The 15220-nt window shown below is 46.2% G+C and overlaps 1 protein-coding gene across 1 annotated transcript in view; it reads left to right on the plus strand.

Moving 5' to 3' along the window:
• The window catches only part of PAX4 (paired box 4), a 465469-nt gene extending 451553 nt beyond the window's left edge, over positions 1–13916 (plus strand). Inside the window, exon 10 of the mRNA XM_069629565.1 lies at positions 9650–13916. Coding sequence (XP_069485666.1) covers positions 9650–9942 — 293 coding nt within the window. The 3' untranslated portion in view covers positions 9943–13916. The remainder of the gene's footprint in view (positions 1–9649) is intronic.
• The last annotated feature ends 1304 nt before the right edge of the window (positions 13917–15220 follow it).

A 15220-nucleotide genomic window follows, 5' to 3' on the forward strand; every position in this document is an offset into this window, starting at 1 on the left:
AGCCCATTTGTATTTCCCGGGGATAATCAGTGATAAAAAAAAAAACAACTAGACCAGTCACTCTCCTTCTGAGGAGTGATCCTCAGACCTCCAGTCATCTTCTTCGTCATAGTATTTCTAGGGTTACCAAACCATTCTAAACCCTGATGTCAATTGACCTCACAATAACATATGGTGCTACTATCTGGTAGTAGTGAAGGGGGTTTCTGCTTGTGGGAGGTGTGGAGGTTTATTATAGTGAGCAGATTGTGTGCCTCCTGGGGATGGTTGTCCCTAATCCCAAAAGAGGCTTCCCTTCCCAGCTGACCCTCTCCCAGTGCACCACCTCCAGGGGGATTATCATTCTGTGGGCGCACTGCCCCGGCCCCCTGGGGGAGGTCTCCCCCTAGAGAAGAAGTGACAACATCCTCAGATTCGTCACACTACTCTACACAGGACCTAGGATCAATACACTTGTCGTATTCTTCATTCATCAATATTGGAGCCTGGCTGCATTCTGCAATCTGCTCAGGCCTGGAATAAGGTGATGGATACTTTACACGGGTACCGAGAATCAGTGCAAGGTAAGCAGGGTCTTCACCTGCAGTGACAGTGCACTGGCATAAGGGCATCTCCCAGTGTGATATATATGAAATAAGGGCTGTTCCCAGTGTGATGATATGGGAGTGAGGACAGCTCCCAGTGTGATACCACTGAAACAGTCACATTATTTCACTGAAGCGAGGGCAGCACCCAGCGTGATGCCACAAAAACAAGGGAGTTCTCAGTGTGATGCCATTGAAATAAGGGCAACTCCCAAAAACATGCCACTAGAGCAGGGGGAGTTCCTAGTGTGATGCCACTAAAATAAGGGCAGTACCATGTCAATGGGGTGAGTGCAGCGCCCAGGGTGATGCCTCTGCATTAAGGGCAATACTCAGTAGGATGCCACTGGAGTAGGGCAGCTTCTAAAGTGATGGCACTGTAATAAGGGCCAGTGTGATGCCCTGTAGTGAGGGCACCTTGCAGTGTAATGCCACTGAAATAGGGGCATTGTCCTATCATTGGAGTCAGGGGCTGCCTCCAGTGTGATGCCACTGGTATGATGGCGGCTCCATGCATGGCGTGCCACTGAATGGCAAGAGTGGGCTGCCATTGATACGAGGTTGGCTACCAGAGTAATGGCATGGAATTCAGCACAGCTCCCAGCATCATGTCACTTCACAGCCCTTCAGAACACCAACAGGGCCACAATGTCTGTAACTTTCAATGGTTATGCGCAGGGGTGTTTCTAGGTCTGGAAGAGGTCAGGGGCTAGGCCAATGTCGGGAAAAGTGGGACTCGGGGCTAGCTAGCATTTTGGTTGTAGCGCCTGAGCTTCTATCTGGGGCTACTACCAAACGACCTGGGGCTATAACCCCCTAAGCCCCCCACATCTCCTCCAGCAACATCTCTGGTGACGCGTTGCAGAGCCCTGTGTCTCTTACAGAGAATGCACAGCCACTAAAGGGGTTGCTTCTACATGTGTTGGAAGAATAGAGAATGTAGGTAGAGGGTGAGGGAGACGATTTCTCGTTCAAATGTTGAGGCCCTTTTTCTGTGACGAGCCCCATTGCCTTTTGCCAAAGCCAGGCATTCAGATCACTGCCTTATTAGTGGCCGGCGCACTGTCCTTCATACATGCTCCCTATGTGATGCTTATCTGTGGACTGTCTTGAGAGAGCTGAAATGCAGGTGCTGGGACGCATTCAGGGCACTATCACCTGTGCCCACTTCTGCACACCAGCTTATCCAACTTAACTGGGCTTTTTGAAGCTTCAGGGAATAGCCTACCTGTTCTTGCCAAAAATTCCTCACATTATTTAGAGCAGCAGGTAAAGTGACTCTACAGTGGGCCTCGTTACGAGGAGGGCAGTAAGGGTTAAAGGGCACCGGTAAGGAGACCGGTGCTGGTAAACCCTTACCGCCCTATTCCGAGGTCCCTTAGCTGCTAAGGGACCAGAGAGCTAATAACGGGCCCGCTATTAGCGGGACCGTTATTAGCTCCAGCCCCATTCCCATTGAGCCCTATGGGGGCTCGAATGGGAATGGGGAATGGTTCTCGGAATGGTGATTTACCGGGTCCTCCAAGGTTGGAATGACCCAGTAAGTCCCTATTTCCCAAGAGCAATGAGGTTATTATGCAGTAGGTGGATAACCAGGGGATCCAACATGAATGTGCAGCTGCCTAAGGGTACTTTACCAGACTTAGGGCCCCATCAAGAGTTGGGCGATAGCCCTGAAATGCGGCGCTAATGCTGTTACTGCCGTATTTAAGGGTATGCCCATTCTCGAGCCTGCCATGTTTACCCCCAGCTTAGAGATGGGGGTAAACACGCTGGAAAAATGTGCATTTTCGGTGCAATTACCAGTGGCGGTATTACTGTGCAGTAATTGCCCCAGAAATTCCCCATTGGGTCCAATGGGGAATGGGGAGTAACAGTTAGCACCCAACCCATGATCTGGCGGTAATACCGCAGGAGGGGTGGGCGCTAACGCACATAAGGGTGGGTAGTATCCCAGCTGGTATACCGGCCAACTTGTGATGAGTGTCTTCATGATAGGCTGTTAACATCACGATCTCAGGAGGATAGCTCAGGGTCAACGCAAACGCCTTGGAAACAAGATGATGCAGAGCAACACAGGTTCGATCCTCGTGCCCGTGCTTAGAAACCTCTGGGTATTAAGCAAGTTATAAATAACCAATTACAATTACAATGATGGCGAATACATGAACACATCCAACTTGCAGTTTCACTCAACGACGTTTGCAGGCAGAGAGTATTCCTAGAAAAGTGTGGGCATATTTTCAGAAGGAAAGAATGCTGGAAGAATCAGACCCGCGGTCTCCAAATCCCATTCTAGGGAGCAAAATCCACTCCGTGTTTTGGTAATAGTCACATAAAAGCATTGGAGCACAGCGTATCCAAAATGGGAGTTATTCCAACAGGGGGTGGCTATTCTGAAAGGCAGGTGTGATTCTAGCACTCCGGGACTCAGTTTGGAGACCCCCTGCACACTAAGCTCTGGAAAACCGTTTGGTTTTCAGGGCTACTGTGTACTTCTGGTGGTCTGCCCGCATTCATAATGATGTGTGCAAGGCATTCTATAAACAGCTATGTTATTAGCACCTCGTGGTAATATTCGAGTGCACCTTTGTATCCTCTCAGTGTACTTTTCTACCTGGGCAATGCTTGTCTTAGTGCTATTACCAGAGACGTTTTTATGGGAGGGCAAAAGGGGCACTTGCCCAGGGTCCCCACCTTGGAGGGGGGCCCCACAAGGCTACCTGATCTAAAGTAAGATTCCATTGTGCGTCAGACTTAAATAGCACATGCCAGAAGATTTGATGGCATGCTGCTGAGGTGCTAAACCTATTGCCTGTCAGGTTTGACAAGTACATTCTGCCTTGATCAATTAATCATGTAATACTTTCTGTGTTCACTGTGGAATACATAGGGCCTCATTACACGGATGGCGGTGAACCATGGCGGTAGCGCCATGGTTCATGCCGTTAAAATACTGGCACCGCCTTAGTGGAAAGGGGAATTACCGCCCTATTCCAAGGTTGGTGGGGCGGTAATTCCCCCTTCCACCATTGCCCTTCGCCATTCCCATTTTTGCCCCATAGGGCTCTATGGGAATGGGGAAGGCGCTAATTACGGTACCGCAAATTGCGGTACCGTAATTAGCTCCACTGGTCCCTTTGCGGGTATGGTTTTTAACGCCTGCAAAAAGCAGGCATTAAATTCCCCAACCCGCAAAGGGACCTCGTAGTAAGGCGGTAAGGATTTACCGGTACCAGTAAAATACCGGTACCAGTAAACCCTTACCGCCATCCGTGTAATGAGGCCCATAGTTTGTGGGTTCCATATGGCACAACTTCTGTAGCATTCTTTCCTTCCTCTGGGAATTATGTTGATCATTGCAATAGCCAAAGTTGAAATCCATATTCATAAATTGAGTGTCACAATGATTCAGAAGTTAGCTCAGTGTGTTAATCACTCATTGCAGAGATACGTGTTCATATGAAAGATTAGAAGAGCACATTCCAGCAAGGATGACTGAACCTTTCCTATGTCTGAAGTTTATAGACCTACCTGCATATGTACTTGGTTTTACAGCATAAAAGGTGCTATTATCAGCAATGTCCCTGCACCAGATAGGGGTTGCTATAGAAATGAACATGTCATTCATGTGGTGAAGGTCTAGAAATGGGTTTGTTCAGATGGGGGGTTCTAAAACCTAGGCAATTCCCTCCAAAGTTGAGAATAAACTATTAGTCCAAGAGGTGAATAAGTATCCAAATTCAAGACTGTGGAACCAAAGTATTCATGCTTGTATCCTGGCTTTGCCAGCAGACAATACAGTGATCCTGGTCAAATCAAATAATATATCTTGCATTACTTTGCTATCTACTGTGAGGTTTACCTTTTTGCATGCTGGTGGCATCGTATAGCTCATTACTTGATCTTTTTTCTTATGAAGGCCATTTGAGTGGAAGTGGTGGTAGATAGGAGAGAGCGGGCCAGATGTTGTAGACCTTGTGCAAGCATATTTTAAGGTCTGCTCGTTTGACACAAAAAACATTTTGCTTTTTGTATAAAAGTCAAAGGTTTTTCTGCACGTTTATGAATGACAATTTCACAAGCCATTGTTTTGGAAGTATTTAAAGCTTAAACGTACAAAAGGCACACCTAGATTAAATCTGCTACATCACATCGATGGGTCTGCTGATACTTATATACTTCCCTTGATGATGGAGAGAATGAAGCTAGAATCATTCCCATTTTGCGTAACAACCTCCTGTAATATTTTGGTTTTAAAAATGGTCCGGTTTGGAAATGTGATTTGTGTACTTTGCAAGTCAGTTTTATAAAATGAGATTGTTTTAGTACACGGTAAGAGCTGGAAAAGAAAGTGTTCAAATGCAGAAATTGCAGAGTTGGCACAAATCCCAGCTTCACCCCTTAAGCTATATGTGATACTGGGCATCTCATGTAGTAATCTATTGCCTAACCTCTCAGAATTCCAAGTCCCTGCTCTTTTTAAAATTGTCAGCCCTTCAGAGTGATTGATTTCCTTCTCAGGGTATGATCTTAATAAAAGCCTCACTCGGGTTTTACTGGCTATAGTGTTGCTTCCACTATAATAGTGAGCATTGATATACTGCACATCACAGGCACTTAAACTCTTGATCTCTAATGGCAACACTATTTGAAAACCCTGTCCCACTTCTAATCTCAGTCTTTCTGGGTAGAGGCACCTTCCTGGTAGCTTCTAATCTGCATTCACTGTCCAGGCTATAGTATGTGTAGCTTTCTTCTTCCTTACAATTGGTCTCCTCTATCCATGCTTGAGCACTTTTGCTTTCTCTGATGCAGATAATGTGAGTTCTCTGCCTATTCTGGGTTACATGTACCTTATACATACAGTCCCGCATTAATACTGCAGGCTGCATACCTTCCCGGATGCTATTGATAAAAAGTATCCTGTTTCTATACTAGAAGAGAAGTAACCTCGTCGTAGATTGCAAATGTTGGCCTTCAAATGCTACTTGTTTATCATTCTGATTAGAGCAAGAATGAAGAGGGTAAGGGGACTTAAAGGGAGTAAACATGTTATTTTGAATGCTGGGAGGCAGCATATCAATCAACCTGTAGGTTATGATCACGTTGTGGGAGGGGGGAGAGTGCCACCAGATATTCTTGATCACTTTATTCCTTTGGTTTGGTGGAGGGGGGCCCCAAACATGTCCATGCCCTTGGCCCAAAAAGGCTTAAAATGGCCCTGGCTATCTCCGTCCCCTATTGACACTAGGGAAAACATTGCCCCTGTGAAAAAACACCTTAAAATAAATTGCACTTGCACCTCTGCAAAGGTTCTGCAATACAGCCTCTAATGCTCATTCTTAAGACGTCACTGTCTTGGGGTTAAAAAGATGATCTCCCCTTAAAACAAGGTTCTAGCTGATGTGTTACTACTTTCACTAATGAGCCAATAGATGAGGAAAGGTGAGACATATCCCCCCCCCAGTTTCTACGCCTAACCCACAAGAGCCATCTTGCATTATCACGCGCTGTGTGACAAAAGAATCGAGCCAATGCTCAGCACTAATAAGACACCTAAAGGACGGCAAGAGGACAGGTGACGCCATCATCCAGAGCCCATGCGCATTCACTCCCACTTTCCCACTTATAAGGGAACAAGCCTGCTCTGGCTTCAAGGAGGGAACCTATGCAGAGTCCAGGGAGACCCATTAGCGGCTTAAGGATTTATTGGCATCCAGTGATAAAGTCGCCTGGGAGAAGGTCGCCAGGGGGCGACATTTCCCCATATTTGCACGGCCAAGAAAATCAAATCCTCAAATATTCTAGGAATGGAGCACATAATAGCAAGTTATACACATCCTAGAATATGCGGGGGAAGCTTTTTAGGGGCGCAGGGAACATTTTCACCGAGAACAGATTTATGTATTGATGGATTCCAAACTAATGTATCCCACCTGAGCTGGATAAAGGCCTCCTCGTGCCGCTCATCCCAGACATCTCATTTAATCAGACATGTTTAGACAGGTTCTAATGTGCTACTGTCTCCCAGGGATGACCAGTGATAAACTACAACTATCTAAAAGAAAGCAAAACAGTGTGCAAGAGAGCGTGTTTGCAATGTTCGCTATTAAATAATTTCCTTATTTTAAAAGCTTATTTTGTCAAGAATAGACACCATTTTGTCTCTCAAATGTCCTTCCTTCATGGAAAGGGGGTGCTCTCAAATTAAAACTAATCCTCTGTTTCTTCTGTGAGTGCCAAGAAACAATGTAACTATGCATGCTGGCCCATGATTAATTGGGAATGCTGCCGAACCTGCACATTTGTGTTAGCATGCACAAACCCTAATCATTACCGACATGAGCAAATCACCACAATTGTAGACGCTGCATCATGGTCCTGTGGTCCCTTAAAGGCATCCTCCCCCCACCCTCCTGCTAATGCTATCCACATCCCCTCCACATCCCCAATAGGGACCAGGAACCCTCACTATGATGACAATGACAGTGTCTGCAAATATCAGGCTGGCCCCCACCTCCGGGGATGGTTCTGTTGTGGCTAATCTTTCTACATTTAAGCATAAAAAAACTCCCTGCCAAGGGTGTTGCTAGGTCTGGAAAAGTTCTGGGGCTACGCTAATGTCGGGACTGTCGGGACTCGGGGCTAGCAAGCCTTTTTGTTGTAGCCCCAGAGCTTCTATCTGTGTGTTCAACCAAAAGACCCGGGGCTATAGCTCCTAAGCCTCCCCAGCAACGCCTCTGCCCCCTTCAAGTTTCCTCATCTGTGTTATTTCTCTGATCGTGTTGATGTCAGCAACAGCTGGGTGCTTCCTGAAAATGTGTGGCTCTCGCCCAGAGATACACAGACATAGAATGAGTCCATAAAAGAAAGCGAGCATGGCGAGTGAGAAAGACAGAGTGCTAGATTGGCATGTGGTGTGCTGTGTATTGTTAGTAAAGCGAGCATGGCGAGTGAGAGAGAAAGACAGAGTGCTAGATTGGCATGTGATGTGCTGTGTATTGATAGTAAAGCGAGCATGGCGAGTGAGAGAGAAAGACAGAGTGCTAGATTGGCATGTGGTGTGCTGTGTATTGATAGTAAATCATGGCGAGTGAGAGAGAAAGACAGAGTGCTATATTGGCATGTGGTGTGCCGTGTATTGATAGTAAAGCGTGCATTGCGAGTGAGAGGGAATGACAGGGTGCAGGATTGACATGTGGTGTGCCGTGTATTGATAGTAAAGCGAGCATGGCGAGTGAGAGAGAAAGACAGAGTGCTATATTGGCATGTGGTGTGCCGTGTATTGATAGTAAAGCGTGCATTGCGAGTGAGAGGGAATGACAGGGTGCAGGATTGACATGTGGTGTGCCGTGTATTGATAGTAAAGCGAGCATGGCGAGTGAGAGGGAATGACAGGGTGCTAGATTGGCATGTGGTGTGCCATGTATTGATAGTAAAGCGTGCATTGCGAGTGAGAGGGAATGACAGGGTGCTAGATTGGCATGTGGTGTGCCGGGTATTGATAGTAAAGCGTGCATTGCGAGTGAGAGGGAATGACAGGGTGCTAGATTGGCATGTGGTGTGCCGGGTATTGATAGTAAAGCAAGCATGGCGAGTGAGAGAGAAAGACAGAGTGCTAGATTGGCATGTGGTGTGCTGTGTATTGATAGTAAATCATGGCGAGTGAGAGAGAAAGACAGAGTGCTAGATTGGCATGTGGTGTGCCGTGTATTGATAGTAAAGCGAGCATGGCGAGTGAGAGGGAATGACAGGGTGCTATATTGGCATGTGGTGTGCCGTGTATTGATAGTAAAGCGTGCATGGCGAGTGAGAAAGACAGAGTGCTAAATTGGCATGTGGTGTGCTGTGTATTGATAGTAAAGCGAGCATGGCGAGTGAGAGAGAAAGACAGAGTGCTAGATTGGCATGTGGTGTGCTGTGTATTGATAGTAAAGCGAGCATGGCGAGTGAGAGAGAAAGACAGAGTGCTAGATTGGCATGTGATGTGCTGTGTATTGATAGTAAAGCGAGCATGGCGAGTGAGAGAGAATGACAGGGTGCTAGATTGGCATGTGGTGTGCCGTGTATTGATAGTAAAGCGTGCATTGCGAGTGAGAGGGAATGACAGGGTGCTAGATTGGCACGTGGTGTGCCGTGTATTGATAGTAAAGCGTGCATGGCGAGTGAGAGGGAATGCCAGGGTGCTAGATTGGCATGTGGTGTGCCGTGTATTGATAGTAAATCATGGCGAGTGAGAGAGAAAGACAGAGTGCTAGATTGGCATGTGGTGTGCCGTGTATTGATAGTAAAGCGTGCATGGCGAGTGAGAGGGAATGACAGGGTGCTAGATTGGCATGTGGTGTGCCGTGTATTGATAGTAAAGCGTGCATGGCGAGTGAGAGGGAATGACAGGGTGCTAGATTGGCATGTGGTGTGCCGTGTATTGATAGTAAAGCGTGCATGGCGAGTGAGAGGGAATCACAGGGTGCTAGATTGGCATGTGGTGTGCCGTGTATTTATAGTAAAGCGTGCATGGCGAGTGAGAGGGAATCACAGGGTGCTAGATTGGCATGTGGTGTGCCGTGTATTGATAGTAAAGCGTACATTGCGAGTGAGAGGGAATGACAGGGTGCTAGATTGGCATGTGGTGTGCCGTGTATTGATAGTAAAGCGTGCATGGCGAGTGAGAGGGAATGACAGGGTGCTAAATTGGCATGTGATGTGCCGTGTATTTATAGTAAAGCGTGTATGGCGAGTGAGAGGGAATGACAGGGTGCTAGATTGGCATGTGGTGTGCCGTGTATTTATAGTAAAGCGTGCATGGCGAGTGAGAGGGAATGACAGGGTGCTAGATTGGCACGTGGTGTGCCGTGTATTGATAGTAAAGCGTGCATGGCGAGTGAGAGGGAATGACAGGGTGCTAGATTGGCACGTGGTGTGCCGTGTATTGATAGTAAAGCGTGCATGGCGAGTGAGAGGGAATGACAGGGTGCTAGATTGGCATGTGGTGTGCCGTGTATTGATAGTATGTTTAAATTGCACTTCCCCACTTCATGAACCTTTCTTTAATTTCTCTGCAGGATTCGTTTCTTCAGGGCCAGCGCTGTCCTTCAGGAGCCCGACTGCCTTTCCTGGAGATTGTGTGCAGACGTTTCCAAGCCCTGCCTTGGGTGGGCTGTCCTTTGCTGAGCCATTGCACGATGTACAGCTGCCTGCTCACCCACGCCCCCTGGTGCCACGCCTGTTCCCTACAGTCCCTTCGTCGATCACAAGAAGCCAGCTCTGCCATGAAGACCGGGCACCTCAGCTAGGCTGCGGCAGATCTGAGCCAGGCTTTATCTATGAACACTTTCACCCCCAGTATCAATGCTAAGGCTGCTGTGTGGTGGGTGGCAGGGAGGGTGTGGGATGGCTCGAGTCTCAACTTTCAGTGTTCCTGCTCACTCATTGCTGCTGGTTCACCCCAGTCTTGACAGTAAAGCCTCCACTGTGAAGCAGTCATGTATTGGCATCCAGTGCACAGGCCTACCAGCAGACGCAGGCAGCAGTCACACAATTGGACATAATAGCAGGATGGAGGCAATCACCACATGTGAGGCAGGCATGACATCTTCCTGACTCTGTTAACTTGCTGCAATGGACTACGGCATATTTGTATTTGTATTTTATATTTGTATCGTGCACATGATGGACCAAACCGTAGAGTGGAACAGTTGGAACAACAGTTTCATGTAAAGCAGAGTCAAGCCCAAAAAGGGATGCAAACAAACATACAGCCATGTGATAACCCTATCTAAACAAAAACGTCTTCAGGGCCCTGCAAAACTGGTCCAATGATTCGAGGGTCCTGATTTCTATCGGAATCGAATTCCACAGTTTTGGACCAGAAACTGCAAATCTTCTGCCTCCCCATGTTGTATACACTCAATGGGGAGTGGACAAAAGATGACAGTCTCTGGATCGTAGACATCATCAAGTGTTGGCACAACATTGGTTTGGGCATCAGAGAAATAGTGGTCCACAGTCGCAAATGCCAATTCACTCCTTCTTGTGACAGACTGTTTCAGTAGCACCTAAGCAGGTGTTTTTGGTAAAATGTGCAAATTGTGCATTTTAAAGAATACCTGTTCATTAACACCGGTCAACGGTACGAGCTACATAGTGAAGTAACTCATCAAATTGGCCCTCTTGCGCCGAAACAATGGACCACTTTCACCCAAAACGTTGCCCACAACCGGCAGGTTGGGCATGCACGTTGGGCATTGCACCGGTGATTTAACTGCTTCTTTATACCTGAGAGACAATGTTAATGTCTGCTGGATGCCTGTCAGGGCTAGCATCCTCGCCCCATCTGTCTAAATTGGAAACCTTTGGCAAGGTTACCAAAAAACTGCAGAGCGCAAGTACATGTTGTTGCACTTGTGGCTGAGCATGCACAAGCATAAACTGCATTTGCATGTGCAACTGTACAGTATTGTTGAGTTGCGTTTATTTTCTTTTTTACACCTTTTGTACACGGATATTTATGGAGCATTTCTGTTTTTCTTTTGTGTATTATGCATAACTTTCCTAGTTCTCAATCGAGCACTCCGCCCCTTTGCTTTATCAAACCTTCAAAGAGTCAATTTAACATGTGTGTAACATGGCCTTAACTATTTATTACCTGCTAGCAAGTTATAACTGATAGAAGACCATGGGCTTCATTATAAGTTTGGCAGTCTGGAAATAAGGGTGTCGGTAGCAACGTACAAAATGTCAAACTACAACAATGACGGTAGATGCTACGAATCTCCCAGCAGGCCTGACCTGCCGGGTTTTCACGCCTCTACCGGCATCGGCACTGTTAGCAACGTTGCCGGTGCTTCAGTGTCCCCATTCCCGTCGCACTCCATGGGAATGGGAATTTACCATCTCCGCCACCTGCCATAATACCCCGGTGGCACCGGGAAGTCAGGCAGCAGAAACAGTGTTACAGGGTTGCTGGTAACCCACTGCCTATCAGTGGGTTTTACCGGTAACCCCATAATGGTGGCCATGTGTTGGATAGATTGATAGTATGGAGTGTAGCTAGACATACAATAATGTTTCTTGATGCCTGGATAGATAGAATGCTAGAGAGAGTGATAGATAGGAATGTTTTTTTAGATTTTGTTATAAAAACATTGTTTCTGAAATACTTTTTCTACGACTGTTGTCACAAAACAGCTAAAAGATAGTGGTCCTTATTACGAGTTAGGCAGTAAATCAACAGTAAATGTGGAGAACTATTGCCAACCTCGAACACCATTACCACCGCTTGCACCAGTAGAATTACCAAAGGGTTACTAGTGGTGGCATGACAGTATAAGGCCCCATTTCTGGAGTCCATAGGACGCCAGGCAGATGTCTTTAGAATTACAGTAAGTGGTTACTCAACCCTGGCAATTCCTATTTTTGAAGGTGAAGTGCAGAATTTACCTCCAGCTACATACTGGAAGAAAATGCTCCACTTTACCCTCAAAACCGCTGTTACGGTAGTGCGGTAATGCAGCAGTAAAGTGGCAGTACCAGAATTACTGCTACTTGACAGTGGTTTTTACCAGCATCACCGTACTCTTAATGAGGCCTCAATTTGGCTGGGTTACATGCTATTTACATGTGCCAATACATTTCTCAGAAATGTCACTTGGTTCTCTCTGTGCACCTTACCTACTCCCAACAGTTCCACCATTGGGCTACTTACTTTGCCCTCGGTCCGAGTTGTCGCTCTTTGATGCTGGCTTGACTCATTGTGCTTCTCTGCCCCCCCCTTACCCACCCCATGCCTGCACCGCCTGTAGAAATTGATGAAACGCTGTTGTGCTATCTCAATGCCTGGCCTTTCTGTGCGGACTATAGCAGAAGTACCGATACACAAGCCAAAACTGTGGCACTGTGCCACTTCTCACCATAATCGCTCACAACATTTCCATTGCAACACGTCGTCTAACATTAAACACGTCTTTTAGAAGGAGCTTTTGGTTTTACAAGAACAGTACAACATTAAGGGTGTGCCTTCTGGAGGCAAAACTTGCATTAAAAGAACTTTTCAATAGACCACATTTTTTTTACCGGGACACTGCCACAATAAGTGATTCTAAGTGAACATGACTTGGAAGCAACGTCTCACCCACCTCCTGCGGCACTACCCAATTGCGCTTGTGGCTTCCAGAGGAACGCAAATCCCAAATGTCTCCAGGACAGTCCACGCATTCTGTTAGCCACCCCTCTAATCAATACACGGGGCCATGCTATCTACGGATTGCCCTTGTACTCAAATGGAGCAAATGTACTGGGCACCACTTGTTCTGGCCCAATCCATATTATATTAAAATGTTTGCAATGGAGTGAAATATTTTTGCCATTTTGTTCTGTCAGTTTGATGGGAAGTAGAGCAAAAAGAGATTAGAACTTGCTTCCTATTAGGGTAATCACAGAGGCCCAGAAGCCCTTGCCGGAGAAGAACCTCAGATGTAGATTGTGTGGAGGGGACAACGAAACACTATATCATCTTGTTATACTTTGCCACACCCTGAAAGACCACAGTAATCGGCTACTGGGAAAATTCCTTTTGGAGACTACAACATTGGATGCCGATGAATGGTGGACTATGTTAAATATAGGGGGGGAGGGCGAAATTATCGCTGACCTTGGCTCTACTCGCCTTTGTAAAGACTGTCCTAGAAACTATGGAAGCACATGAAGAGTGATCTGGGATATAATGGAGAACTGGGCGGTGGTAAAAGGGCGGGCTCACAAGGGCCAGCAGGCATAACCTAACCAGACTCCGCCTGGCAAGATGGACAGTTTTGAACTACAAATAATTGTCTTTGTAGGTGGGATTTCGTTTGTTGTCTAATTTGATTTTGTACACAGTCAATACAAGGCTGGTTATGTATTTATTCAGTTGGTAAAGGTTTGATTTTATAAACTATGTGCCAAAATAAAAAAAATAAAAGAAAATAGATATTACTCCAAATTTAGACGGGGCCCTATCACATAAGCATTTCAAACCAATGCAAGAAAAGAGAGCGATAATTGTTTCTGTTTATGCAGTATGATACAGTGACATACAAGCATAGTCTGTGCTTGCACGTAGTGAATGCTCACAAGGCCCAGTAGGACCACCTCTCTCTTTCTTCATTGTTATTATATTTGCCTTTCATTCCCATGTTCCCATGTTCCCTCCTCGTAGTCCTGTGGGTGCTTCGAAGCACAATTTACAAATGCACAATAAATAAATAAATATGAACTTTCTTCCTGTTTGTTTTGTAAAAATTGTAAATTTGTATTACAATTAAATAAAAAATAAAAAAATAGTCAAAGCCATTAGGTTTGGCTTTTTTTTTTAGACATGGGACAGGCTTTTGCCAAGCACTGCCATGCAGGTACTACTTGGCCATAAAAGGACAGCAGCTGGAAAATGGTGTGATTACCTGATTATGTAATACAGGGCCTGGTAAACGCCAAGCTAATACCTATGCACAAGCCAAAACTGTTCGCTTTGTCAATGTTTGCTTTAACACACCAAAGGTTGATGATTCTTCTTCATAGAGGTAGCTCAAAAAGATCACAGGAGAATGTGTTTTGAGTTGGGAAGGAAAGCTAGTGGGTGGGAATGGCCATACAGATTAACGTGGTCATGGGCAGTCAATGGGTGGGTAAATGACCAAACAACACCCACAAGCTCTGTGTCCCTCCTTACATGTCATCTCACTCCTAGCTGTACTTCAGTGCATTAGTTTCGGCTTATAGGTGCTCAGGGGTGTTGCTAGGTCTGAAAAGGATCCGGGGCTAGGCTCATTTTGGGACTGTCGGGACTGGAGGCTAGCTAACCTTTTTTGTTGTAACCCCTCAGCTTCTAACCGGGGCTACAACCAAAAGACCCGGGGCTACAGCCCCCTCAGCCCCCCCTAGCAACGCCTCTGTAGGTGCCACATAAGTGCCTCCTAATAGCTGAAACTGGAAATGCAGGTGGTTTCTGCATTTGCTTTGTTTTAGCACCCGTTAAAACAACAGATAATCCGGCCTCTGTTAGCCAAGTGGACCCAGGGGAGGAAACCTCCCTTTATCCCCGGTAAAAACACCAAAGTGTGTTTAGCAAGGTCCTGCATAACTCATGATCTACATACACCGTTCTCATTACATGAATCACTTACCAGGGTAGGCGAACAAAACAACTGAAGACTGTAACTTGCCAGAAAATAATACCCAAAAGCAAATTGTAATATACAAGACGAGGACATGAATAAACTGCACCCTCGATGGAGTCCTAAGCCAATAAAAATGCTCAGAATGCAGGCTGTATTCACCAAGGACAGCCCGCGCTCTAGGCATAGATGTGCTGTCACCCACTCTGACATCCATACTTAACACTTAACTTCAGACTTCAGCACAGTACGCTGTATCTGTTAGCCCACAGCCATTTAAACAAAAAAAGCAACTAACTTTTATAACCCCAAACAGCTTACCTAAAATGCTACAGGGAACAGGATTCCTCAAAGCTTGTAAACGGAAAGCCCAAGCAACACGAAGTTTTACAGAAAATCCGTCTCTTCAAGAACAAACTAGTGACACAGCCACGCCTACCATGGTCACATTTGACGTACTTGGAACATGTAGTTGGAAACTTG

This window comes from Ambystoma mexicanum, chromosome 12 (assembly GCF_040938575.1).
Source record: "Ambystoma mexicanum isolate Mex_15411 chromosome 12, UKY_AmexF1_1, whole genome shotgun sequence".
NCBI lineage: Eukaryota > Metazoa > Chordata > Amphibia > Caudata > Ambystomatidae > Ambystoma > Ambystoma mexicanum.